Below are 27,627 nucleotides of genomic sequence, written 5' to 3' on the forward strand. Positions count from 1 at the left end.
GGTGGCGTCTCAGCTCCTGGGGCGCTGGCCCGGCCCAGAGGGGACAGGAAGCCAGGACACCGGGGATTGTCTCCCCTCCGCAGCCCAGCCCCAGCCGGGAGGAAGTTCTGCCGAGCGCTCTCCGCCCGAGCCTCCCTCGCTATATTGTTGAACAGGAAACACGGCAGCTCGGGAGCCGAGCGCCGGACGCCGAGCCCCAGCGCGCCTGACCCGGAGAGTGGACGCGAGGCCGGCGAGCCTGCCCCGAGGTGCCGCGGGACCCTGCGGGGAGCGGGCGGGGGGGGGGTGGGTCCGCCCGCCCTGGGGACCCCGCGCGTCAACTCCCCTAAGCGGGGCGCTGCGGCCGGTGCTCTGGCCTCGGAGCAGGGGTCGCGCGGGACGGATCCCGCAGGGAGGGGGGCGGCCTCCATCCAGGGCAGGAGGGGCCCTGGCGTAGCGCACCCAGCGTTGGCACCGCTGTTGTTCACGTCCTTGGCAGCGGACACAGGGCACCTCCTGGCGACAAGCCTGTCCTCGCCTATGCCCGACCGTCCTTCCCGCGTTCCCCCCCCCCACCTCCACCGTGCTCCCCATTCTCGCTCCCCGGGTGGCGGAAGGAGCCAAGGCCATGTCCCCTCCCTGCCCTGCCCGCTCCGTTGCACTTGCGGCCGCGGGCACCCCGCTCCGGGCCTGTGGAGGGCGGAGATGTCCGGGCGCGCGGCAGCGCCCAGTCAGCCCACTAAAAGGGCAGTCGGCCAGGGACGCGGGGTGCAGACGGCCTCGCTCCGAGGGGGAACGCGGGGCGAGACCCCGAACCAGGTCCGGCATCCTGGAAGCGCGGAGCAGGGGCGGGGAGAGGAGCCCCGTTCTTTACGCCCTCCCTCCACCCCCCACCCCGCCACCGTGACCCACCGCGCGCTCACTGCCCCGTCTGCATCCCTGCTGAGCGCCCTCTTGCTCCCCTTGACAGCTCCAGCTCCCCGAGATTCTGCGGCCCGTGGAAGTCCCGCCCAGGTCAATGGCCGGGGCCTGAGCTGCCCTCGCCGCCGGCTCCGCCCATTCAGCCCATGGGCTCCCTGAAGCCCCCTGCCGACGTGAGTGAGCTGGGGCCCGGGACGGCGGCGACAGGGGTCCGCTCTGAGGTCCATGGGTTCAGTCCCGGGCAACTCCCCGGCCCCGCCTCCTCCAGAAGCCAGTGTGCTCCGTGACTCAGTTTACCCCCTCCCCCTGGCGGAAAGCAGAGAAGCGCTACGCTCCCCCTGCCTGACCCTGCTCCCAGCGTGTCTGGGGCCAGCCCTGAGGGCAGGAGGTGTGTCCAGGTAGGAACCTGGAGGGGCCAGTCACTTCGGAGGAGGGCTTTGGATAGAGGGGTTCTGTGGTTCCCAGCCCAGTGCCCCAAGAGCCACGCTGGGCCGCTCCCTGGGGTGGGATGCAGTGATCATTCCAGTAGCACTTGGGCAGTGGCTGTCACAAAACGCACTGTCGGGGCAGCGCGGGTCCAGGGCGGGGACAGGCAGAGGCCAGACCCTCCCAGGGGGAGGTAGGGGTGGACGGTGCAGCCGGTCTGGGCGGGCCTGTGGGGGGGGGGGGGGCGCGGTGTTCACCACGGAGGCGAGGCTGCTGGGGAAGGAAAGAGAAACCAAGAGAACCGGTTCCACGGCCTCCGCAGTCCCTCCTGCCAAAGCCTTTGGCCTGAACCGGGTGGGAACGCTCCCAGTGGAGAGAAGCCTGTATACCCACCCTGGTACCCTCGCCCCAAACACCTGCAGAGAGGTGGCCCAGTGGACACATTCCTGAGGACTGGAGACTGGGGGTGGGGAAGAAAGGGAGGTTGTTCCCACTTGACAGAGCAAAAGTGAGACGCACTCCAGTGACAGGTCAATACTACGGTGCCCACGTTATGGGGTCATGCCCCTTCTCTGCACCAAGACTCCCCAGGATGGAAAGTCAGAGCAAAGTGGCTTGCCATTCCCCCACCCCAGAACTGAAGTCCGGGATGAAAGGGACTTCCTAACTCCCCAAGCGAGCACTGCAATGCGAGTTCCAGAGGCTTTATCCAAGTGCCCCGTTTTCTTTCTTTCTTTCTTTCTTTCTTTCTTTCTTTCTTTCTTTCTTTCTTTCTTTCTTTCCTTCTTTCTTTCTTTCTTTTTTTGTTTCTGGACCACATTGGGTAGCACTGGGGGATGGCGTGGGGGGCACCGGGCCTACTCCCAGAGAGATGCTGGAGGAGAGGGTCGGGGGGGACGCTCCTGGTGGAGCTCAGAGGAGCCAGCAGCGCCAGGGATCCCCTGCGCGCAAAGCATGCGCCCCAGCCTCGTAGCTCCCCACTTCAGAGCGAGAGGGGAGAGGGGAGCTGAAGCCGGGACGCCCAGGATGCGTGCGGCAAACACCCCCCAACCCAGCTCTTCCGTCCATCCGCCCCTCCCCGTGCGGGCTAATCTTGGCGCCCCTTCTGTTGTCCACAGAGACACGTCGCGGCCGCGATGGCGGCTGACGTCGAGGGGGACGTGTACGTGCTGGTGGAACATCCGTTCGAGTACACGGGCAAGGACGGGCGCCGAGTGGCCATCCAGCCCAATGAGCGCTACCGCCTGCTGCGCCGAAGCACCGAGCACTGGTGGCACGTGCGGCGCGAGCCGGGCGGCCGCCCCTTCTACCTGCCCGCGCAGTATGTGCGCGAGCTGCCGGCGCTCGGTGACCCCGCGCCCACCCCACTGCCCGCAGTGCCCCACCCGGGCCCAGTGGTCCCCGAGCCGCTCGCCTACGACTACCGCTTCGTGAGCGCGCCGGTCGAGCCCCGGGGCCGCGCGGGCTCCCTGTGCGTCCCGTCGCGGCCCCAGCGCGGCAACCTGGCTCCTGGCCTGCCCGCCTGCCTGTACACGCGGCCCACGGCGCCCGTGCGGCCCGCGCAGTCCCTGGATGACCTGGCTCGCGCCGCCGCCGCGCCCCCAGCCGGCCTGCTCGGGAGCACCGGCAGCTTCAAAGCCTGCAGCGTGGCGGGTTCCTGGGTGTGCCCGCGGCCGCTGGCGCGCAGCGACTCGGAAAACGTCTACGAGGCCATCCGGGATGTGTGCGAGCCGCCGCCGGACGAGCGCGCCGAGCAGGTACGTCTACGCGCGCTCGGAGCTGGGGCGCGGGGAGATCCGCTCGGCTCCCCGCGGGGTGGCGGGGCGGCGGAGCGGCGCTGGCGCTGAACAGGCGCCTTTGCACACCCAGCCTCGCTCTCTTGTCCTCCGCGCATCGCGGGCGCACGAGCAGTCCGCGCGCTGCCAGCGTCCCCCCTTCCCCCCGAGCCCAGTGCTAGCAACCTTCTATGGACCCGACGCCGGGTCGTCGACGGAGCTCGTTGCTCCCACTCGGAGGAACTGTTCTGCTGCAGAAATGCTAACTAGCTTGAGCGCGCGGCGCTGTCTGCAATCCTGCGGGACACCCTGGGACCCCTCAGACGCGTGCGCGCGCCGCCCTCGCTCGCGAATCCCAAGCATCCGCAGCGCATTGCTGCGAAATAGGAGCGCAGACGCGCCCCCGACGGCTGCTTGGGCTTTCTCACGGGCGCCGCGGGTCCGCAGGAATGCTGGATGTGAAAGTCAGAGACATTTCCCTTTTGTCTTGCTCCCAACCTTTCGGTTCCTTTTTTTCTTTCCTTTTCTCTCTCTCTTTCCTTTTTTTCATCTTTAATAGTTTTTCATTTCAAAAAACAGTCCAGTTACAGCGAGGGGCCCCCACCCCCACCCACACTCACCTTTAGAACCTAGTGATGTTAATATGGGAAACTGGGATTAGAGCGTGTTTTAAAATCACTTGCATCCTCGGAATGCTGCAGGCAACACTAGCATTGAGAAGTTTAGAGCTTTTCTTTCTTTTACTCTTTTCTTTTGGTTTTGGGGCTACACCGGCTGTGCTCAGGGGTTACTCCTGGCTCTGCACTCAGGAAGGAATCACGCCTGGTGGGTTCGGGGACCAAACAGGATCCAATCCTGTAGTGGGCCGCGTGCAAGGCAAGCGCCCTCTCCGCTGTGCTGTTGCTCGGCCCCAGCTCAGGCCTTTTCTGGCAGAGCTCTGTGTGCTGGAACCTGGGTCTGGGGGCGCACAAACACCCGCCTGCCGCCGACTCCTGCAGCCCTGTGATCCCCGGTGGTTACTCTCAGGGTCTCCGGTTAGCCTTTAGGGGCGTGGTGGGGGGTACCTCTGAAGCCTTTGAGGTCTGCTGCCATCGGCATGCCCTTCCTAATCACGGTCAATTACTTGCGAGTTCAGGGTCACATCCAGTCTCCAACTCCAGGTCTGCCCATGATGGGTGTTTGGTCATTGTGTGATTATAACCCAAACACGAAAGCTTGTAACTATCTCACAGCGATTCAGTAAAATTAAAAAAAAAAAAATAGGAACTGAGGTTCCATAATCTCCACTCCAGGGTCAGCTGTCGCACCCCACGCCACCGTCCAAGTTTTCCCGTGAAACGCAGACAAAGCCTGCGGACTAGGTAGTTGCAGCCATGGACAGCTGAGGTCAGCGCGGGCCTTCTCTGCCGCAGGCATGGTGTCAGGGCCTTTCCCCAACCCCCTCTGGGTCTGCGAGGTGCCTGGGTTTCTGCCGGAAGGGGGGGCAGCTTGCCCCCTGGTGGCCAGGGTGAAGAACACACCCGGAGCGGGTGTAGACCAGGACTCAGGTTTGGGGAGCCGTGCCTGGCGTCCCTCTTTTCCTGGCCAGGCTCCTGAGATGCAGCATCCTCTGCCAGAAGGTGCAAGGGGCCACCCAGGGTGGAGGGGGACTCGGGCAGTGGATGACAGATTTGTGAGCTAAAGCCAAGGGATGTGTTGGTCCATGGAGCAGAGGACAAGCGAAAAGGGGGTGGTGGCAGGGCAGGGAATAGACAGGCTGGAGAGAGCCCCCTGCCCCCGCCAGCCGCGTGCGGGGGAGGTGCTCTGGAGCAACTCCTAGCTCTGGGGCCCAAAAATCATGTGGTGCCATGGATGGAACTGGGGCTCCTGTGGGCAGAGCTGGGTGGTGCCGCTGTCCTCTGGTGTCTGCTGGTCTCCGGGCCCCGGAGGGGGAGGGGTCCGCAGGGCCCTGGAGCACCTGACCTGCCTTGTCCGCGTTGTGTCGGGTCCTGCAGCTGCTCCAGAGCATGCCCCTTTGCAGCCGTGACCCAGCGGGCCTCCCAGTGGCTGCTGGGCCGGCCGGCGTGGGCGGGTGCTAACCAGGGGCCCAGGGGGCTTTACAGGCCACCCAGAGGTCACGCAGCCAGGAGATGGCAGTGACCAGGTGGCGCCTCTAGGCTTACCATGCTCCAGTCCCGGCCAGCGGGACTGGGCCTCTCAGGGACGGGGCGTGACCCAGCTCTCACACCCCCTTCCTGGGACGGGACAGGGCCTCCCACACTCCTGGCAGGTGGATCCACCCACTGACTGGGCTCTCTGGGGATCCCAGGGTGCAGTCAGCAGTCACCGCCCACCCAGGGCCTGGGAGGGAGGAGGTGGGACAGACCGGCAAGCTCTGCGCTGGCCCCGCCCCTGTGGGACTTTGGCCAGGGGAGGAGCCCCCTGGCAGTCTGGTATGTGGGCACCTGCGTGCTGGCCACTCACCTGGACGGGGCTGGACAGGACCCAGCAGCTGTGACGTTCCCCCCTGCAGCTGTGAGTGCCCCTTGGCCTGGAAGGCTGGGACTGGAGGGAAGGCCCAGGCCCTGTCCCCCTCACTCCCCTCTCCCCACTCCCCCTTCCCCACCTGCAGCCACCTCTTGCCTGCCACCCCCACTTCTTGGGACAGACTCCAAGGGAAGCCCAGCACTAGCATGACCAGGAGAGAGGCAGAGCCCCCATGCCCCCACCGGGGCCCATGGAGCCTTATGGAGAAGGGAGCTGGTGGGAGCAGGGGACTGCCGCCCTGAGGCAGGCTGGGGCTGCCTCACCCCTGCACTGACCTTGCCCTCATGACTCACCCAGCCTGGGCCACACAGCCCTGCCATCCCTCTGGCCTGGTGTGGGAAGCAGCAGGTTGCTGGGTCCCTCCTTACCCCACCCCCTGGGAGCAGGGGGGCTCCCCTCCCTCAGTCTCTGGCTCCCTCAGCCCAGGGCCTCCCCCCTGCCTTCCAGAACCAGGCTCTAGACCTGGCGTATGTGCCTTCCCCAGGTCTGCCTGCGTGTCTCGTGGGTCAGTGTGGAAGTTGGAGGGAGGCGGGCGGGCAGAGCTGCGGTTGGTTTGCTCGGGGCTTCCTCAGCGGGGGCAGTCTGGGATCAGAAATGGACATGGGTTCCAGGTGGGAGACTGGGGACACCTGGGAGCTGGGAGTAAAAGCACCAGCATGGCTGGGGCCCCCCAACTAGGGGCTCTGGGCTCAGGGTTCTTGCGAAAATTCCAGAGACTTTCCAGATTGAGGAAGGGTCCCCACACCGGTTTTCTGGATGCCCCCCCCCCGCCCCTGCATCCCCTGGGTTTGCAGCTGAGAGGCCAGAGGTCCCTGTCTGGGTCTCTGAGTCACCCGGCTGACTTGGACCCCCAGAGAGGAAGCCAAGGGAGGTGGAGGCTGGGGAGGGGAGGGGCCTGGCTCAGCTTTCCAGGGCGGCACACCAGCCCTGCTTTGAAAGCTGCTTCCTTCCCACCCACCGAAATTTAGACAATGGGGAAGGGGGTGGGGGGCTGCAGCAGAGTGTGTCTTGCAGGCGGGACGCTCTGGGTCTGACCCTGGGGAGTTTCTCCGAGGACTGAGTGTTTGGGTCCCTTCGGCTCTGCTGGACCCGGGAGTCCATATCTCAGGCCCCGCCCGCAGGCAGGCTGACCCAAGGGTTTCTGGGTTTGTGCAAGTGACCGTGGGGGTATGTGGAGGAGACCCCCCCACAAGGAGAGGGAAGTCCAGGAGAAGGTGGGTTCCAGGTGAGCCCCTAGGGCTTCCCAAGACTTTTTTTTTTTCTCATCCACATAATCTTTTAAGGTTTCAGGTCGTTATTGGATTCATCTGGCACCTGTTTCATATCTTACTTAGAAAAGCATTTTTTTTCCCCCACAAGTGACAAAATGTCCACTTTCCAATGTTATTTTGGTTTTCTTTGTGGTCAGGGAAATGGTTTTCCCGTTCTCAGCCCACAGAGCTCTGTGTGTGCTATTTACGGGGGGTCTGTCCCGTTTCCTGCGCCTGCGCCTCTCGCTTCCTTTGTAGCTTCTCCTCCTTCCGGCTCCTGTTCTGATTCTGCCCACGGTTTACTAAATCTCCCTCTCTGAGATTCCCTTTTAAGCTCTGCCGGTCGGGCGAGGGCCGCTGTGTTCTCAGTCCGAGGGCAGCACAGGGTGGGGTGAAGGGGTCAGGTCAGGGGTGCCCTCTCAGAAGGTGGTGAAATGAGTGCCATTACGTGGCCTCCTAATACTGCCTCTTCCTCCCCACAATCCTACGCTTTTCTGTATTTACTTACCCACCCAGTTGCATTTTTGCTAGGCACAGACTCAGGGGCACGCTCTGCTGCAGGCCTACATGCTGGCCTTAGTTTCGCGCTATTTTCCTTTTGAGGGAAGGGCGTCCCCTGTGGGGGGGGGGGGGCGGGGGGGTACACCAGGGCTCAAGTGGTGCTGGACTCTCGCCCAGGGCTCCCGCATGCAAGGCAGGTGTTTCAGCCCTTTGAGCCCGTCTCCAGCCCCTGTTTAGTGCTTCTCAAGCCTTTCTAGGACAACAGTGCCTCTTTTTCTTTCTTCTATTGTACATACTCGCCTCTCTCTCCCTCCCTCCCTCCTCCCACCTCTCAAATTTCCAACCGTTGTGACTTCTTGAAAAGCATAGATGAAATTGGGGCCGGAGCGGCAATAGTACAGCGGGGAGGGTGTTTACCTTGTACATGACTGACCGGGGTTCGATCCCCGGCATCCCGCAGGATCCCCCAAGCACCGCTAGGAGTGCTTCCTGCGTGCAGAGCCAGGACGAAGCCCTGAGCACCACCCGGTGTGGCCCCCAAACCAAAAGCAAACAGAAAGCGTATATACGACATCACATTCTGAAACCCGAGTGGGCTCCGTTTGCATCTCCCACACCCGTCCTCGCTGTCCGCTCCGTGACTCAGCTCACCTGGCACCGAGGGGTTTCCTGTGGGGGTCCCGTCTTCTCCGGGGGCTGCTGTTGCTGGGTAGTCAATCTACTCCCTTGGCTTGTAGGCTTTACACAAACATGTATAATACATACATGTATGCATTCGACTGGGATTTTACACCAAGGCCCAGGCAACATACAAGGTCCTCTTGGTGTTTCGCTGGTTTTTAAATTTGTTTTGTTTACTGTATTGTTTTGTCTTTGGGCCACATCTGGCAGTGCTGAGGGTTTACTTCTGGCTCAGTACTCAGGGATCACTCCCAGCTGTACTCAGGGGACCAAATACCGTGTCAGGAATTGAACCCAGGTCGACCGCATGCTAGGCAAGCACCCTACCTGCTGTACTATCTCTCTGACCACTCTTGTTTCTTTTACTGTAGTTTATGTTGGTGTTTCTACCACACTCAGTGGTGCTCAGGGCTTAGTCCTGGCTCTTTGTTCAAAGATCTCTCTTTGTGATGCTCAGGGGACTGTATGAGGACCAAACCTAGGTCAGTCACATGAAGGCAACTGCCTTCCTGCTGTGCTATCTCTCCAACCCCATCTTGTTTATTTTTTTTTCTTTTTAGGTCACACCCATCGATGCTCAGGGGTTACTCCTGGCTCTACACTCAGGAATTACTCCTGGTGGTGCTTAGGGGACCATATGGGATGCCGAGGATTGAACCTGGGTCAGCTGCATGCAAGGCAAATGCCCTGCCCACTGTGCTACAGCTCCAGCCCCATCTTGTTGATTTTTATCTCTTTATGTATGTGTGTGGCTCCAGGGACCGAAACTAGGGCCTCATGGGCAGGGCATGTCACTACGGCACATCCTGTTTACCCTTTTTTTTTTCTTTGGTCGAGATGATGCAGCAGGGGCCATGCACACAGGCCTGGCCCGCCTACTCTCGGCTGTGTGTGTTGATCACTGAGTGCAGACTCAGCATGAGGTACTCACCCGGGTCTGTGCTCCATTTATTGGGGAGCTGGCCGAGGGGCCATGTGCTCACACCTTGGATACCTTTTATTTAACTTGTAGTGCTCACCAAGGGTTATGCTCCTTTGTGTGGTGCTCATACATACCTGACGGCCATGTGTGCAGAAATCACTTGGGAGTGGAGGGTCACATAATTAGCCAGGATGGCACTGGACACTTATGGAACATCAGGGATTCAAACTCATCACCAATAGGCAGACTCTAAATCCCTGCTCTATTGCTCTGGGCCCCTTGATTTTTCTTAGAAAAATTTCCAAACATACATACATACATACACACACACACAAATAATTAAGACGAATATAATTATGCCTTTGACTTCAATGTGATAATCATCGTTTGTTTGTTCTTTTCCTTTAAGGGAAATCAGTTTGGACTTCAGACTTCACTCCTAGAAATTTTCAGCATTTCTTTCAAATGCTGTTCTTTCCCATAGTCACAAAGCCACAGTTACTTAAATTAACACTCATTCTTTTTCTCGTCTTTGGATTTTGAAATCCAAAATTTTGAGGTAACCATGAAACTCAGGGGTTTCTCCTGACAATGCCTAAGGGACCCTAGGGGAGGCTGGGGACTGAACCCCGGTCAACTGCATGCAAGGCAAGTGCCCTCTCTGGAGTGTACTATTACTCCGGTACCTTATTCCTTTTTTTAAGGTTGAATCTGGAGGGGTCTCACACGGGTGCACCTGGGCCTACTCCCTGCAGGGCTGGCCTGGCGCCCGAATGAGCAGCATCTGGGCGGGCCTCTGCCACTTGAGCCCTGCCCTGGGTCCTAAGGCCGGTTCCTTAATCCATCTAAGAGCCAGGCCAGAGTCCGGCTCTCTGCCTTGCCCTGGTCTCATCCTAGAGCAAGCCTCTCCCGGCCGGCCGGTTGAAGCAGGAGTAAGCACGGCTTTGTCTCTGGCATCCCTCTTGGCAGCTCTTCCTGTTCCTTCTGCCCCGGCAGGGTCTGGTTTCGAGCCCAACCCCGTGGCCCTGTGGACTGTCCCTGCTTGCTTCCATGCACTGGCGGGCTGCCTCCCTCTGCCCTTTGTGACAGGTCTGCAGGCTTCAGGCAGGACAGACAATCTAGGGCAGCAGGCTCAGGGCCGAGGAGAAGCTGAAAGGGCCGGAGCACCAGCTTCACATGCGGGAACCCCGAGTTCCATCCCCAGCACTGCCAGGAGTGACCCCTGAGCACAGGCCAGGTGTAGCCTCTGAGCATACTGGCTGTGCCCCCCACGCCCCAATAAAAGAAGATGAGCCCAGATTTCTGCTTGAGAGACAGGAGTGATGCTCACAGTGGAGGTTCCGTGTGGGATCTGCCTTTGGGGTGGTACCAGGGACGCCCCAGGGGCAGCCACGTTGGTTGGCCCGGAGAGTGGTTGTGGGGTGGCCACTGACGGAGCCTGTGGCACTTACCCGGGTCAGTAGTGAGAAGCAAAGATGAGAAATGCAGGCAGACACGTGGAGGGCATGGGCTGCGGCCCCAAGAGGCCAAGGAGAGCCGGAGAAAGGGTTCCTGTAGGTGGAAGTTTATGGATGAGCCACGTGGAAGGACCAAAGCCTGGAGAAGAAGCATCAAGCTTCACATGGGGTGAATTTGTCATCAAAGAATTGGGGAGAGGGGCTGGAGCGATAGCACAGCGGGTAGGGCGTTTGCCTTGCACAAGACCAACCCGGGTTCGATTCCCAGCATCCCATATGGTCCCCCGAGCACCACCAGGAGTAATTCCTGAGTGCAGAGCCAGGAGTAACCCCTGTGTATCGCCGGGTATAACCCAAAAAGCCAAAAAAATAATTGGGGAGATCCTCGGAGAGTGTATGGGGCGTCTGGTGAGTAGATGCCAGGCAGGGGGGCCACACCTGTGCCTTCAAGAAGTCGGCTCTGGTCAGGTGTGGTGGCAGAGGGTGTGGGGAGGAACATGGCTGAGGGTCAAGGAAGTTGTGCCAAAGGTCTGGAGCGCGTGCCTGGCAGGTGGTGGCCTAAGTGCCACCGTGGGCACTGCATGGGTCCAGGGTGCTCACCTTGCATGCAGCTAGTCGGGCTCAACCCCCAGCACCATGCCTGGTCCCTCGCACCCACCAGCTGTAGTTAAGAGTAAGCCCTGAGCACAGCAGGACACGACCCCAAAACAAAAGCAAGACTCCGAACAGGAAGGAGGTGCAAGGAAGCACCTTTTCTGTGAGGAGACCTTGAATGGGTTGACATGCCAGAGAGGCGGACGCCCCTGGGGACAGGGAGGCCAGGCCTCTACTGAGCTAGTGGGAGGCTGTGGGGGTCCCCCAGGCCCAGGCTCAGGAGGCTGGTTTGGACAGGAAAACCCCGTACCCCACACTGGAGGAAGGGGCAGTAGAGATGAATGGTGGGCAAGCTGCTACTGCATTTGAGGGGTGGGCTGGAGGTCAGCCCACCGCACTCCCACACCGGGCAGGCGCCTCACCTCAGCCTTGGCAGGTTCCCTGGCAGACCACATCCAGGGGTCCCCAGACAGCTTCCAGGCTGCCAGGCTGACTCAGCACACAGGGGCAGGCGAGAGAGTGAGTGTGTGTGTGTGTGAGTGTGTGTGTGTGTGTGTGTGTGTGTGTGTGTGTGTGTGTGTGTGTATGTCTAAGTCACCCTCAACCCACAGGTGGCCAGGAGTTGGTCCATCCCAGAGTGCTGGGTTGAAACCCACAGCCAGAGAAGCAGAAGTTCGGCCCTGCCCTCTCCTCCACAGCCACGTGGGAACCAGTGTCTGCGGGCGGGCATGCGGGCGGGCACTGTCTCAGAGACCAGCCCCCCCGCTCCCCATTCAGGAGGACGCCCAGGGGGAAGCAGAGTCTGCCCAGAATCCGGTCTGACCCTTGGCCCACGCTTCCCTCTTTTAATCAAAGGAAGTTTCTGCCCCAGACCCAAGACCCCCTCCCCACCCCCATGTACACACGTACACACACACACACACACACACACACTCACGTACACACTCCCACACACACACACTCACATACACACTCCCACACACATACACACTCCCACACATGTACACACACACACACACACACTCATACCCTGGCACTCTCGTCACTGGTGACCAGCTCCAGCCCAACCCTGGTACTCAGACCCAGGCTGGTCTCCCTTGAGGACCCGTCCCCCAGCCCTCCCAGCCCCCCATGGCTGGTGCTTTGCCAGGATGAGTGGCAGATACTGGGCAGGGCCGGACTCTGTTCTGGCAGGTGGCAGGGAGGGACACCCCAGGGAAAGGTACCTCCTCCAGGGTGTGTACCTCAGCCTGGAGGACAGTGTCCTAGTGTGTCCTCACGCCGCATCCCCAAGCCCGGAACAGGGACAGGACAGGGGCCAGCAGCGACCGAGGTCCCACTCACTGCCCCAGTGTGGCTCTGCACAGCCCAGCCCTGCCGGGTGGGTCCGGAAGAGAAGGGCTGAGGTTGAGGGAGGTGCAGGGCCTCCTGCCCCCGGCACCACAGCAGGTCCCCTCCAGGCCAGAGCCCGCTGGGGCCCCTGTGGTCACAGCCTCCTCCGAGGCAGGGGTGATTGGCCAGAGCCTGTCCCTGGAGCGTGGCTGAGTGGGGAGACCCACCCCAGCGGAAGAGGAGCAGGGCTGAGGGGTAGTGGCCACTTCTGCTGTGGTCTCTGTACCCACACTCCGCCTTCTGCTTCTCTCCCCTCTCCTCACCTCCTCTCTCATGTGTACGTGTGTGTGTACATGCATATGTATTTGTGTTGCACATGCATGGGTGTGTGTGTGTGTGTGTGTGTGTAAGTTCCTGCCCTCCAGGTGGAGGCAGTGTGGTGTGCTGCAGGCATGCAGACTCTGTCCAGCCTCTTCAAAGAATTCATCTCCCTGGGGGCCCTGGAGGATAAGATAGGGTTTGGGGAGCTCTGGAGCCCAGGATGGGGGCTGGGGGCCCCCAGAGCCCAGGATGGGGGTTGGGGAGCCCTGGAGCCCAGGATGAGGGCTGGGGGGCCCCCCGGAGCCCAGGATGGGGGTTGGGGGGCCCCCGGAGCCTTTGAGGACTGAGCAGGCACAGGATGCAGACGTTCTCTGGAAACGCCCACCATTCCAGAGCTCACAGTGGGCTGGGGAGAAGCCTGGGGGACAAAAGCAGAGCCAGGGCTGGGGGCAGGAGCACTGGCCGGAGCCCGGGAGCTGACCTGGGCCCTGACAGCCACTGCAGGGGAGCGTTGGGGCTGGTGGTGCCTCCTGGCACTGGGGCCCCGAGGAAGCACTTCTGAGGGGTCAGGGGAGCCTTTGCCGTCTGCAGTGGCCGAGGGCTCCTGCCCAGGCTGTGTTCACAGACGCCTGAAGAGAGTCCAGGGCAGGTTCTGGGGATCGTGTTCCGAGTCCCCCTCTTCCGGCACACACACCTGGTAACTGCAGCGAGCAGAGCCCGACCCAGGTGGTCAGGCACTGTGGGTGATGGGGTGGTCAGCAGAGTTCCAGCCGGGTCCCTTCCTCTCTGGACCCCTCCCCAAAGCTTCCTCTTTCCCAGCCCATCTTGGGGGCCTCGGGCAAGCTGAGGACCACTCACGGCCTGTTGATGCCAGTTACCAGGCCCCGTGCCCAGCTACCCCACACCCCCTCGCCCATCTGCCCCGCCCCCAGCCCCCGCAGGCCCCTCGGACCCTGCTCCATGGTTGATCCAGGTCTGGGTGTGGACCTGCAGGTGATCCCAGCGCTGCACACGTGGAAGCAACACCCCCAGCCCCGGGGCTCTCCCCCCCCGCCCCCCCTCCGCCCGGCCGGCCCCATCTTTCGCGTCTTTCTCACAGACGGCACTTCCGCAGCCGGCAGGAAATGGGCTGGAGACTCAGCCTCCCGCCATCTCAGGCAACTTCTTGTTTCCCTGTTGCCCTCTGCCAGCCGGGTGCCTGCCCCCCGGCGCCCTCCCCCAGGCCCGCCTAGGGGCCCCGACGGTGGACATGATTGCCAGGCTGACCAGGAGGCAGAGCCGGGCTCTGCGGGGAGAGGTAGGGGTCCCTGGCATCTGGGTCCAGGCTCGGCTGCAGTGGGGCTGGCAGGGGGCCGTGATGGGGCTGGCAGGGGACCCCCGTGGGGTCAGGGCCTCTATACTCTGGCTAGGCTGGGTTTGAAGCAGGGTGTGTCCTGGACGCTGGGGACACCTCCCTCCTTCCCACTTCCCTTCTCCCGGGCCCTGCCCATGGAAGTCCGCAGCTCAGGGATGAGGAGAGGCCACATCTGCAGGGGGCAGAGCTGCCGGCCTCCTGCTCACGGGCACAGGGCAGCACTGGATGCTGGAGGAGACCTTGGGAGGGACTGGACAGCTAGTTCTGGGGGGACGGCTGGGGCCCCTCGTAGTTCCTGAGGTGAGGAGACCACTTCCTCTTTTCCTGTGTGGGGTCCCCTGGTGGCGAGCACAGCTGTGGTCAGGGTGTCCTGGTCAGGCCCCCGCTGGGCTGTACCTGGGTCTTGTCTGGGCTCCCAGAGTTGGGAGCCAGGATGAGCCAGGCAGGCGCTACCTTCATCTGTCTCCCTGGAAGGCCACGAAGAGAAAAGCCCCTCTTAGCTTGGGGTGGGGGGCACTGAGAGCCCCAGAGTTCAAAGGGTCCCAGACCCCTGACCTGGAGGCCCTTCCTCACCCCCTGAAGCTGCCTGTGTGTTTCGGGGGGGTGGGCAGCCCTAACTGTGGGGTTCTGTGCTCCAGAACAGAGCTAGGGGGGTACTGACCCACCCTCCTCATGCAGGCCTGGCACCATGGACACCCAGCTCCTTCCTGCCCACTCCCCTGCACCCACCTTCCAGCAGGGTCCCCCTGGGCAGACACCCCCCCACCAAAGAGCTGCCTTCCTCGGCCCTAGGACCCCCCGAGTCCCAGCACTGAGTGCAGCCAGGAGGTCGTTCTCTGGAGGTCGCCCCAGTTATGCCAGGCTCACCCCAGTGACTGGCACTGGCATGTGCCTCATGTCTGCAGTAGTTTAAGCTCATCTGTCGCAGGGCACCTGACCACCTGCCCGGGGGAGTGGGGCTGGAGGTGGTCCCGGGGTCACTTGATCGTTTCATACTCTCAAAAAGAGCAGACACCACGGGGTCACACCAGTGACAGGCGGCGAGTGAGTGACCCATGTGGTCAGGAGCTGGGCTCGGGGAGGAGTGAGGTTTGGGGACACAGGGAGCCCACGGGCTGGTGTGTTTTGGGGCGTCCATGACTCTCATGTCCGGGATCCGGGTTTAGCGCAGGAGGGCGGTTAGTGGTGGAGAGGAAGGAGAAGTGGGGGTTCTGCTCGGCCTCCCAGGAGTTTTTGGGGGGTGAGGGACGGGAGGGCTGCTGGACCCCGTTCTCCCAGCACACGTGGGACCTAGCCTTGAGACAACGCAGCACTTCCTCCTCCATGGCCCATCTCCCCGCCCCCACCCCACACTGGCACCTGGTCACGGGAGGGAGGGAGGGACCGGCCCCTGCCTGTGGCACAGGGCTGGCTGGCGCTCGATCTCTTTAGGACAAGGACTTATTTCCTAGTTGCCTGCCTGGGGCCCTCCCCTGGGCTGTGGTGAGCAGGACCTCCCCGGAGTTTACAGTCAGTGAAGCTGCCCGGGCCACAAAGGGACCTTTGTGACTGCAAACAAGGTTTAGCGTGCAAAAAGACAAGACTCAAGAAACAAAGAGGAAAACCTAAATGAAACCAATGCAAGCTTAGGGTGCAGCAGGGAGTGGTGAAGTAGCCTCTGCTCCTGTGCGAGGGGTTTTCCGGAAACCCCAAGCGGGAACCTGCCCTGGGCCCGCTGGAAGCCAGCACTTCCCTTTGTAGCACAGGTATCCTCGGAACCCGGGCTTAAACTCCGCCCTGGCCTTCCCGAGACCTGGGGTCCCGGGGCATAGGCCTCAATCCCCACCCCCACCTGCTTTCCCTGAATTGAGAGCACTGAAGCTGGGTGTGGTGCGGACCTGGGAGAAATCTCTGGAAAGCTCGGGAACTTGACACCTGAGCTGAATCCTAGAGGAGTAGGCGGCAGCCGGGTGAGCAAGAGGCGGGGCTGGGCCCATCCGCCTGGGTGGGAGGCGCAGCTGCGAGGGTGGGGCCTCCAGCCAGGCCCTTTGCTACCTGAAGTTCAGAATTGGGGAGTGGCCGAAGGAAGGTGGAAGCCAGGTGCGCCTGCGCTAGCTACGCGCTTAGACTTTGCCCTTCGGGTAGCCGGAGCCGCGCCCCTGGCTCTTTCCTTGCAGGGGGAGGGGCTCTGGCCCTGCACCCCTCCTTGCTCCCGGCCTGTCAGCTCTTTCCTCTCCGACTCTGAAACTGAATCAGAGGCCCATGAGCCACACGGGCTGCATGATCTGCGCTCCATCCGGAGAGGCCCAGCCCCAGCGTTCTCAGGCTCCAAGTGTGGGGCTGTGCCCATGGGACCCGGATGGGCATCTGAAGGGTCAATCCCAGCCTCTTCTCTGTTCCTGCCCCACCTTTGATTCACCCCTGGGAGTGCACAGATGGGAGAACTCGGTTATTACCATTTCATTATCACTAATAAATAATTCATGCCGCTACCCCATGCTTCTGGGGCACTCTATACTTTACAAAGAGCTTTCTAGAACCCCTCGTCCCTCGCTCGCTCTCTACATATATACAATTTCCAGTGCGCGCAGAGGTCAAGGCCAGTGCAAGGTAGCAGGTTGGACCACGTGGCTCGGGAGCTGTCCTGAAGGTCACGTCCACTCCCTCTCTCCTCCCGCAGGTGGATGACGGGGAGCCGGTGTACGCCAACATCCAGCGGCAGGCTCCGGCCACATCGCCCGTCCCGGCCCCGGAGCCGGCCCCGGAGCCAGCCCCAGCCCCGCCGCCCGGCCCGGTGTGGGAGACGCACACGGACGCGGACACCGGGCGCCCCTACTACTACAACCCAGACACAGGCGTGACCACCTGGGAGTCGCCCTTCGAGGCTGCAGAGGGAGCCGCCAGCCCTGCCACCTCCCCTGCCTCGGTGGGCAGTCACGAGAGCCTCAATACCGAGTGGGGTCAGTACTGGGATGAGGAGAGTCAACGGGTGTTCTTCTACAACCAGCTGACGGGCGAGACGGCCTGGGAGGACGAACTCGAGCACGAAGCTGCGGACGAGCTGGAAGAACTGGAGATGCAGCCGGACCTGAGCATGGGCAGCCCCCGGGACCAGAGGGTGAGGGCGGGACCCGGCTGGTGGGCGGGGCCACCAGGCCCCTCCAATGAGAGGGGAGGGGCGGGGCTGCTGTGTGGGTGTGGCTACACAAAACGCCCTCAATGGGCGGGCAAGGGCGGAGTCACTGACACCCACTCTTTCCCCAGAGTGAGTGAGGGGCCCGGTGGGTGGGCGGGGCTACAGGTCCCCCAATGAGGGCAAGGGAGGAGCCACAGACAGAACTCTGCCTCCTCCCACCATGTGTGAGGGCGGGGCCGCTGAGTGGGCGGGGCTACAAGGCCTGCCCCATCTGATAGGTGGGACCCTATAGGTGGGTGGGGCTACAAGGACTTCCGAACCAGAGGGTGAAGATGGAACCCAATAGGTGGGTGGGACTATGTAGACTCCGCCCCCAACCATAGGGTGGTGCCCAGTAGGTAGGAAGGGCCCGACAGGTGAGTGGAGTTTAATTCAGACCTACCCCCACCCACCCTCACCAGCCCACTCCAACTGGAGGGTGAGGGCTTGGGTAACAGCGGGGTGGAATTGAAAGCAGGGCCCCCACTAACTTGACGTGAGAACTGGCAGACAGATGGGCGGGGCTTAACGCAGATCCCACCTACCAAAGGGCTGACTGGCAGGTGGGCGGGGCTTAACGTAGACACCATTCCCCCTCCCCAACCAGAGGGTGAGGGCCAGAGGCTAGTCCAATGCTGAGCAGAGACTGTCTCTGAGCACCTCTGACCCAGCCTCTTGGCTCCCACAGCCCTAAGTAAGGACGTTGAGGAACCTGTATTTTTAGAAGTGGGCATGACTTCCCTGTCCCTGACTCCTGTTCCTCACAGGTCCTTAGAAATGAATATGAAGGGGCGTGGCCTAAAGAATGGGGTGGGTCAGAGTATGTTTGTGTGTGTGTGTGTGTGTGTGTGTGTGTGTGTGTGTGTGTGTTTGGACCACACCCAGCCGTGCTCAGCGCTTACTCCCAGCTCTGTGCTCAGGGATTACTCCTGGCAGGTCTTAGGCGACCATATGTGGTGTGGTGGATGGAACTGAGTCAGATGTGTACAAGGCAAATCCCCTCCCCTCTGTGCTATCACTCGGCCTCTCTGTAATTGTTCAGAGCCTCTGACTCGTCCTCTGCTCTCTGCAGCCCCCCACCCCTGAGACCGACTACCCGGAGATGCTGGTTAGTTACCCCGAGGAGGACTATTCCCCAGTGGGCTCCTTCAGTGAGCCCAGCCCCAACTCTTCCTTGGCTGCTCCCCCTGGCTGGTCTTGCCACACAGATGCCGATGGACAGATGGTCTACACCAACCACGTCAGCCTAGAGCAGGTAGGCAGCGCCACGGGCAGGGTGCCATGGGAATACTCTCCAACCCTTCTTCCCTGTAGTTCCCTCAAATGCTCTAAACTGCAGCGCCCTGGTGGGGCTCCAAGCCAGCTTCTCCAGTCCCCTTGGAGTTAAGATGGGGTCTGGTTGGAGGGGCCTTTTCCTTCCCCTCTGAGTGGGCTGGGGCCCTGACCATTCTCCTCCTACAGTGGGTGAGGTTGGAGGACCATGGAAAGCCTTACTTCTACAACCCAAGTGATGCGTCCGTCCGCTGGGAGCTGCCCCAGGTAAGAACCAAGGATGGGAGAGTGGGGCGGGAGGCGCATTTCATATGACAGAGGACATCCTGTATGATGGGGCTTTCTCCCCAGGTCCCCGTCCCTGCCCTTCGATGTACCCTCAAATCCAGCTCGGACAATGAGAGTCCCACCCAGCCCACGCCTCCCAAGGAGAAGGTAAGGCAGGGGGAAGTAGACCTGGCCGACCCCCACAGAAGAAGTGGGGGTGGGGGGTCCTGGAGATCATCAAGGCTGGGACTGGGTGGGCCACCGCTCCCCTAGGGACCTCAGCACTCACCAAGGCTGAATGTTCTGAGTTTCTGTTTTGGGGTCACACTCAGGGCCTACCCCCCAGCTCTCTGTGCCTGGAGTAGCTTCCAGCTGTGCTCAGGGAACCTGAACGTGGTGCCCAGGATCGAGCCTGGGCCTCCCGCAGGCAAAGCCACGTGTTCAGTCAGTGAACTGTCTGTCCAGCCGGAAGGTCACTGGCGTCTGGGTCATCTGGGCAGGGGTGGCGGTGGGGACGGGAAACCCACCTTCTCCAGCCACAGCGAGAAGGGGCACCTGGTGCCCTACCTCCGGGGAGCTGCTAGCTGAGGGAGTCTAGCACCCGGCCCTCTGCGAAACTGGCCTTAACTGCCCCCACTTTTCCCTTCTCGCTTTCAGATCAAGACCCTGGACAAAGCAGGTGTTCTCCATCGCACCAAGACAGTGGACAAGGGCAAGCGGCTCCGGTGAGGGCCTGTCCTAGGCCAGGGCAGAGGGGGCTGGGCCTGCGTGGGCCTTCCTGGCCTCTTTCATCGGGCATGTCCCCTTTGGTTTGTGTTTTGTTTTTTGTTTTGGGCCACACCCAGCAGTGCTCAGGGATCACTCCTGGTGGGGCTCAGGGGACCCTCTGGGGATTGAACTCAGGTCAGCTGCATTCAAGGCAGACAAGTGTCCAAGCCCTGTCCTATCCCTCCAGCCCTGACATGGCCTCTGAGCTGGCCAGCTCTCCCGGGAGCCCTGCGAGGCGCTGAGACACCAGAGTGCCTTGTCAGCATTACCTGGGCCCTATGTATTGGAACCAGGTTCCTCCTCCATGGCTGGGGGTGCCCTGGGGGATGCTCCCAGCTGCATGCCGGAGGCCCCTGGAGGCTCTGCACACACTCGGCTCCTTGAGCTCTGTCCGGCTCTCAGGCTGTGTGCTCTAGCTGCATGCCTACTGTGGGCTGTGCAGGCGCCTCGGCCCGGGGCGGCGTGCCAGCATGCCAGCGTGCACCATGCTTCCTGCCCACTAGGAAGAAGCACTGGAGTGCCTCCTGGACCGTCCTGGAGGGCGGCGTCCTGACTTTCTTCAAAGACTCCAAGAGCTCCACAGCAGGTGGCCTGGTAAGGCCTGGGAGCCCAGGGCACCCGGGACGGGGGGGAGGGGCGGGTGATTCTGTGTGCCAGTCTGTGCCTGACTCATGGGGGGGCTTCACCTGGGCAGCGGGACAAGAGGGTCACCGGGGTGGGGAGGCGGGGATGACAGCATTGATGATGACCATCACCTCCAGCTCCTAGTTGAGGCTGCAGCCTAGGTGGGGGAGGCCTTGGGCCTTTTCCCTTGCCTCTCCTGGGGCCTGGGCAGCAGAGGACCCAGCCAGCCCCTCTGCAGGGTGGTCAGAGAAACCTGGTTTGCTGTGGGCTGCCTCCAAGGGCCCAAACCAGCCTCTGTGCACAGGACTTTAGGTTCAATCCCCGCCCCAAGCACCATTGGGGGCAGCCCTGGTGGGCCCCAGCACCACTGTAGGGGTGGGGGGAGTGGGTAGAAAGTACTAAACAAAATGGAAAAATACCTGGATATCTGGATTCCAGAAACCCCTGTTTCCGGTCTCCCATCTCGGGAGTGGTGAGAGGGGGCCTACGTGGGCCTTCCTGACCTCCTTTGTGGAGCATGTCCTCTACTGTTTGCTTGCTTGTTTGCTTACCCCCCTCATACCCTGGCAGCGGGGTAGGCCTGCAGAGCTGAGGACCCCCACTCTGCCCCCTCCCCCAGAGGCAGCCCTCCAAGATCTCCACCCCTGAGTACACAGTGGAGCTGAAGGGAGCCTCCCTCTCCTGGGCCCCCAAAGACAAGTCCAGCAAGAAGAACGTGCTGGAGGTGAGTGTGTGTGTGTGTGTATTGGGGGGAGGGGTTGGAGAAGAGACTGTCCAGGGCAGGCCTAGAGTAGGGGGAGCTGAAATGCAAGGCCAGGGCCAAGGCCACCCTGCCCTGGGCACCGTCCCCAGCATCACCGTCCACACCTCCCAGTGCAGGAGGCCATCAGGATAGGGGTGAGGAATGGGGGTCTCTGGGGGGACAAAATCTCCAGTCCTCAAGCGACAGCCACATAGCCAGCTGCCCTGGGGAGAACCTTCTGGGCCTTGTGGCACAGTGGGGCGGGGCCTCACCCAGGGGCTCCCCAGGGAGGAGCCACAGTGGGCTGCTGTTTCACAACGCCCAGAGCCGCACCCTCCATTGCCCACCCGTCTCTCCAAGCTCCCCCCACCTCAGGCCTCAAAAGCTCTGACGCAGCTACAACAAGAGCCCACAGGGTGGGGCTGGGCTGGGGTGCTCACCTCCTGGGCACCACGTAGGCCCCCAAACATCTCTGGAGACCCGAGCACTTGCGGAGGTGGCCCCAGCACCCAGCACCTGAGCAGCTCTGACCTCCCACCTCCAGCGAGCGCCCAGGAGGGGTCCCTAGGCCGTCTGAGCACTATTTTGGGGGAGACACCCCCGAGAGAAAAATACCTGGTGAGTGGCTAAAACCCACTCGAGAGAAAAAGCCAGGCGGAACAAGTCAGAGAAGGGGCAAGGTGGAGGGAGATGGGGTGCAGATGATGGCCAGGGTTCAAGTTGTTGCAGGGGGAAAAACATCAGCTCCAAGGGCCAGGGAGATGGTCGAAGCCATAAAACATGTGCCTTGTATACGTGAGGTCCTGAGATTGATCCCTGGCAGGTCAGCGCCCCAAGCACCCCTAGGTATAGCACCGGGATAGGAATACGTACGGCCTTCTGAACACCACACTGCAGCTTAGGCTCTGAATCATCAAGTCTGCACTGCTGGGAGGATCCCTGCCAGGAATGAGCATGCATGCAGACACACACACACACACACACACACGCACACGCACACACACACAGACACTCATGCACATGCACACACAGGGACATTCACATACACACACAGAGACACTCACACACTCATAGGGACTCACAGAGACGCACACAGAGGTGCTCACCTATACATACACACACAGAGGTACTCATGCACACAGAGGCCTCACACACTCACAGGCACTCACACACTCAGGTGCACACAGGCACTCATACACAAGCATTCTTGCACACTCACATTTTCGTTCACACACACACACACACACACACACACACACACACACACACACGTGCTGGTACCACCGGCCGAGGGCCCCGTAGAGCTTTAGAGATCCTGGCAGCCAAACTGGGGGCAGGGCAGACGGTTATACATCTCTCTGCCGAGTGAATCAGAACAAAAACCTCCTTCCCAGGTTTGGAGGGGGATCAAAGCTGGAGAAGTTTCTGTGTCCACTTCCGTGAACAGGGCGCTGAGAGGCAGGAGGAGAGTGCCCCAGAAGAGAGCTCTGAGTGCTCGTTTCACAAGAGACCCTGTGGGCTGCGCCTGGTGACACGTGAGGGTGTCCCAGCTGACAGCTGCTCAGCCGGCATAGCTGTCCTTCAGGGAGCGTCAGTGCCTGGGTTTCGGGGTTTCTCCCAGTTCCATTTGCCTCCCTAGCAGAGAAGGCAGACAGGACACCAGTTTTAGCTCCTGACTCTGAGCAGTAGGTCTGGAGCCTCTTGAGAAGAATTCTGGAACTTTCTCTGGGGCTGGCAGGGGCTAGTGCCTTTACCCCACATGCAGGGGCGATCATGGGTGTCAGGCAGGTTCCTGCCCTGACCTGGAAGGACATTCTTCCCATGGGGTTCTAACAGCACCACTTTCCCATGGTACATCTGACGCCACGCGCCCCCCACCCCTCACCCCCGTCCCCTCTAGCAGGAACATTTTCTGAAGTTACAGTTTGGTGGCAGCATGGCCATGGTGTTGCCTTCTGTGAGAAACTAACAAGGAGGAACAGATTCAATTTTGAATTTGAGGGTGGTGTGGAGGACAAGGACCTGTCCTCTGGGACTGGGGGTAGAATTCTTGCTGGAGCAGAGTGAGGTTGTGTTTGCACTCTGAGTTGTCAAAAAAGAGGGAGAAAATTTCCCCTTGGATAAATCTTTTTTCTTTTCTTTTATCTTGGGGCCACAGCCGACAGTGCTCAGTTCTTAAACTCCGGCTCTGAGCTCAGGGATCACTCCCGGCGGGGCTCAGGGAACCCTATGGGGTGCTGGGGACTGAAGCCAAGTTCCTTACCTGCTGCACTAGCCCTCTGGCCCCAGATCTTTTGTTTGTTTTTGTCTCTCTTGTCGGTACCAGGACTAGCACCCAGGGCCTCAGACACACACAGACAAGGCAAGCCTGGACCCCAGCACTTTCCCGTTGGCTTCTGGTAGCCTTTAGGCTCTTCCTGTCCGCCCGCCTCTCCCTTGGTTGCTGTTGCCGGTTGTGATGCTGACTGGGGCCAAGGGGATGGGACTCGAGGCTTTGCATCTGCCAGGCAACTGCTTCCGCCCCCCCAAGTCCTCCCTCAGACTCCTGCCCTAGGCTTCCTGAGGATGCCTTTCCTGGCTCGGGAGAGCACAGTGCTCCCAGGCCCTCCGTGTGTGAGAGCAGCACTTGTTTTCTCGGGGTTCGGCCAGGCTCCGCTTCCTTCGCTGTCCCAGTGAGTTCTTTCATCGACGGTTTTGCTGGCCAGAGCTCCAGGGAGCAGGCCTTAACCTGTGGCTCAGGGAACGGGCAGTGGGGAAAGCACAGCCAGGGCCTGGGGCCTGGGGCTTGGCTGCACTGGCATCCTTGCAGCCCACCCCACAGGCTTGCTCCCTGTGTGTCCACAAGGAAGCTTCTGGAAACCTGCCGAGCCTGTTGCTCCTTTATACAGACCACAGGGAGGCTTTTCTTTTCCTTTTTGGCGATGCTCAGGGCTTAGCCCTAGATCTGCACTCGGGAATCGCTCTGGCAGGGCTCAAAGGACCATTTAGGGTGCTGGGAGTCGAACCCAGGTTGGTCATGTAGCAAGGCACCTGCCCTTCCGCTGAGCTATTGCTCCGGCCCCCCACAGGAAGGCTTTAAAGAGGCAGAGCATTTGGTGGGGCAGAATGAGGGGCACCTTCAGTTCTGCAGTGTGGTTAGGAGGTGTTGGAAATGATTCCCCCCACACCTGGGTGGTGCTGTGCCTTGTGTCTCTTTTAGCTGCGGAGTCGAGACGGCTCTGAGTACCTGATCCAGCATGACTCGGAGGCCATCATCAGTACCTGGCACAAGGCCATCGCCCAGGGCATCCAGGAGCTGGTAGGTGAAGGGGGGTGGGGAGGGTTTCAATGGCTAGCAGTTGTGCAGGGCAGGGGTCCTTGTCAGTGGGACCCTCCCCTAGGCTCCAGAGTGCCTCAGGGACCCTTCTCTGAAAACGCTACCTCCATGGTCAGCCCCCTCTGGTGCTACTGGGGCTTCTCTAGAGGACTGTCCTGTTTCAGGGGAGGCCAGCCAAAAGCCAGATAGCCGAGAAGCAGCCTCAGGCCTGAAGGACAGGGTGAAACTTGAAAATAGTATTTTAAAGCAACTGCCCAGTAGAAATAGACAGCCCCCCACTGCCCTCCCCCACCTCCTGTGACAGCCGTTCCCCTGAAAACAATCTGAGGCTTTTTGACCCTACTTCCCTGAGACCCCACAGCGGCTGCCAGTAACTGGCCACATTAATAAAGGTAGGACTGTAGATCCAAGGAGGAGATGCTGGCGTGCCAGTGGTCTGTGTACTGGGCTCAGAAGGAAAACTCTCTGAGGTTCCCCAGAACAGGTGAAAAGACATGAACCTGGTCCAAGGAAGAGAAAGCTCCATGTTGGGAGGGTTTCTAGGAAGGCACTTGGGGTCACGCACCCCATCTGTAAAGCCCGCTGAGGGGCCCCTGGCTCTGCCTCTCTGAGGTCCCGTTTCTGCAGTCCGCAGACCTCCCGCCGGAGGAAGACAGGGAGAGCAGCCCCGTGGTGGACTTCGGGTCCAGCGAGCACCTGGGGAGCTGGCGGGAGAGAGAGGAGCAGCAGCAGACCGGCGCAGGTGTGGGCGGGGCGCGGGGCGTCTGGGGCGGGGTGGGTGCAGCCCTGCCCTTCCCGAGCCGTACTGCCCACTAACCTCGCGTGCATTTCCCTGGGGCAGCCGGCCTGGCCCTGGGTCCGGGGGGTCTGGAGAGCGACCTGAACCGGGTCCGGCTCAAGCTGCGCAAGTTCCTGCAGAGGCGGCCCACGCTGCAGGCGCTCCGGGAGAAGGGCTACATCAAGGGTAGGAGAGGGCGGGCCGGGCGGCGCCGAGTGGGGTCAGGGAGGGCGCGGGGCTCGGGTGCGGGGTGCGGGGTGCGGGGCGCGGGGCGCTGGACCTGGTGTGGCCGCTGACCCTCCTCTCCCCCAGACCAGGTGTTCGGCTGCGCTCTGGCCGAGCTGTGTGAGCGCGAGAAGAGCTCTGTGCCGCGCTTCGTGCAGCAGTGCATCCGCACCGTGGAGGCCCGGGGTGGGCATTCGGGTGCCCCGTGGAAGGCCCCACCAGGACCCCAGGGAGAGGCGAGGGGGACAGGGCCCCACCAGGACCCCTGGCAGGGCCGGGAAACAGGACCCCTGGGCGGGCCGGGGAACAGGGCCCCTCCGCAGGCATCAGCAGGGGCCGCGCCTCCCTCCCGCAGGCTTGGACATGGACGGGCTGTACCGCATCAGCGGGAACCTGGCTACCATCCAGAAGCTGCGCTATAAGGTGGACCACGGTGAGGTCCCCCGCCTCCCCTGCCCTCATGCCTCCCCAGTGGCGGGAAGGGGTGCTGACCCCCGCCTCCCCACTGCCGCAGATGAGCGTCTGGACCTGGACGACGGGCGCTGGGAGGACGTCCACGTTATCACCGGGGCCCTGAAGCTCTTCTTCCGAGAGCTGCCCGAGCCGCTCTTCCCCTTCTCGCACTTCCGCCAGTTCATCGCGGCCATCAGTGAGCCAGCAGGGGCGGCCGCGTGGGCAGGGGAGGGCAGCAGAGGCGCGGGGGTGCGGGATGGTCAATGGAAGGGGTGGAGAGGGCAGGGGTGAGGTGATCAGCCGAGGGGGGTCAAGCAGGCAGGGGCGAGGCTGGGAGGCCAGGGGAAGAGCCGAGCTGGTCCCCCCCACCACCACCCAGAGTCAGCCCATGGACCGTCCCGGGCTGATGGACCTTCTCGCTCTTTCCCGCAGAGCTCCAGGACCAGGTCCAGCGCAGCCGCTGTGTGCGGGACCTGGTGCGCTCACTGCCCGCCCCCAACCACGACACGCTGCGACTGCTCTTTCAGCACCTGTGCAGGTGAGGGTTGGGGGGGCGGGGGCGCGCCTGGCAGGACCCCCCAGATCGGGCTCTGATCCTGCCCTGCGCCCCCTCCCGCGCAGGGTGATCGAGCACGGCGAGGAGAACCGCATGTCGGTGCAGAGCGTGGCCATCGTGTTCGGGCCCACGCTGCTGAGGCCCGAGACGGAGGAGAGCAGCATGCCCATGACCATGGTGTTCCAGAACCAGGTGGTGGAGCTCATCCTGCAGCAGTGCTCGGACATCTTCCGGCCGCACTGACCCCGGCCCACCCGCACCTGCACCTGCACCCCTGCGGCGGCGGGCGCTGCGGAGCCGGGCGCGGGGTGCGCGGGCTTGAGCTCTGGCCCGCGCCGGCGCCCGGCCGTGAGCCTTCCGCGGCCCTCGGGGTTCTGGGAGTGGCCCCCCACCCTCGCCCCCGCAGGGGCAGTTCGCAAAATGTGAGATTTGGTTTTCCCTCCCCTGCCCCACCGGCCTGGAGATCCTGGAGGGAGGTGGGAAATGTTCTTTGCGGCAGCGCCACCTGCTGGACGCGTGCGAGAACACGCGCACGCGGTGAGAGGCGTTGCTGGGAGTTTGGGAAGGGCTGTTGGGGTGCCGGCCTCCACCTGATGGACACCCACGTGGATACTGTGCGTGACCACGTAGCCACAGACAACTTCCCTGCCTCGGAGACAGGACTGAGCCCCGTCTCTAGGGATGAACCCCACCCCCACGGTCTGGATATGGGGGTCCCTCCCAGCCTCTGCAGAAACTGAACCCCTATTTGTGCTGTGCAGGGGGCTCTTCCGGGCCCCTCACCTTGCTCCCTCTAGCCCCCACCCATACACTCCCTGTCCACCGACATGCCCATTGTACGGTGGAGAAGCCTGAGACTTTGAGCAGTGGCCTGTTCAGGGTCTGGGGCATCACCGGTACCCCCAGCCCGAGTGCCTGCCGCCCCAGAACACAGCTCCCCAGGAGAGTGGGTTCAGTCCCTTCAGCCAACACTCCCACCCCCCCCACCCCTCCCAAGTCCCGTGTGTGCCTATGGGTAAAGCCAAAGAAGTTTGACTGGGTCCTGTGCGGAGTCCCTGATGGTCAAGAGGAAGCTGACCAGTGTCCTTTGGGGGACCATAGGCCTGGCAGAGCCCCAGCCCTTCTCACACCCTGGCCCCCAGGCAACTGGGAGAGGCTGGCGGGGGGGCAGGGAGGGGCAGGGTCACACGAGCCCCTCCCCCCCGGAACACAGACCACCTCACTCCTGCGCCCCAGGCCCCTGCCCACCGCTCAGCTATCAGACTATTTATTGTGTCTGGGCCAGGCCAAGCCATGCACTTGGATTTTCTCTTCTGTGTCTCACAGCTCCTGTGGGCCGGGCAGGGAGAGAGTGAGGCGGAGACCTCGTGCCCTCCGCCTACGTATTTAAGTTAGCAGTGAAGCCACAATCAATAAAGTATTTCTCTGACACA

The 27,627-nt window shown here is 61.7% G+C and overlaps 1 protein-coding gene across 4 annotated transcripts; it reads left to right on the forward strand.

The window, feature by feature from the left end:
* On the forward strand, positions 1-27,627 carry ARHGAP27 (Rho GTPase activating protein 27). Of its 4 annotated transcripts, XM_055130997.1 has the most exons (19): positions 1-248; positions 950-1,073; positions 2,445-3,083; positions 16,699-16,944; positions 17,026-17,136; positions 18,266-18,448; positions 18,655-18,732; positions 18,817-18,900; positions 19,390-19,457; positions 20,004-20,094; positions 20,744-20,848; positions 24,066-24,164; positions 24,795-24,924; positions 25,024-25,146; positions 25,273-25,371; positions 25,541-25,618; positions 25,700-25,834; positions 26,071-26,176; positions 26,260-27,627. In XM_055130997.1, exons 2-19 carry the CDS (start codon positions 1,047-1,049, stop codon positions 26,435-26,437), a joined length of 2,580 nt encoding a protein of 859 aa, XP_054986972.1. In that variant the 5' UTR covers positions 1-248; positions 950-1,046; the 3' UTR covers positions 26,438-27,627. The 4 variants fall into 4 exon arrangements, with proteins under 4 accessions (XP_054986972.1, XP_054986971.1, XP_054986969.1 ...); XM_055130996.1 differs by having other exon boundaries at positions 950-1,298; positions 16,699-17,136; XM_055130994.1 differs by having other exon boundaries at positions 16,699-17,136.

Source organism: Sorex araneus, chromosome 3 (genome assembly GCF_027595985.1).
Source record: "Sorex araneus isolate mSorAra2 chromosome 3, mSorAra2.pri, whole genome shotgun sequence".
Lineage (NCBI taxonomy): Eukaryota > Metazoa > Chordata > Mammalia > Eulipotyphla > Soricidae > Sorex > Sorex araneus.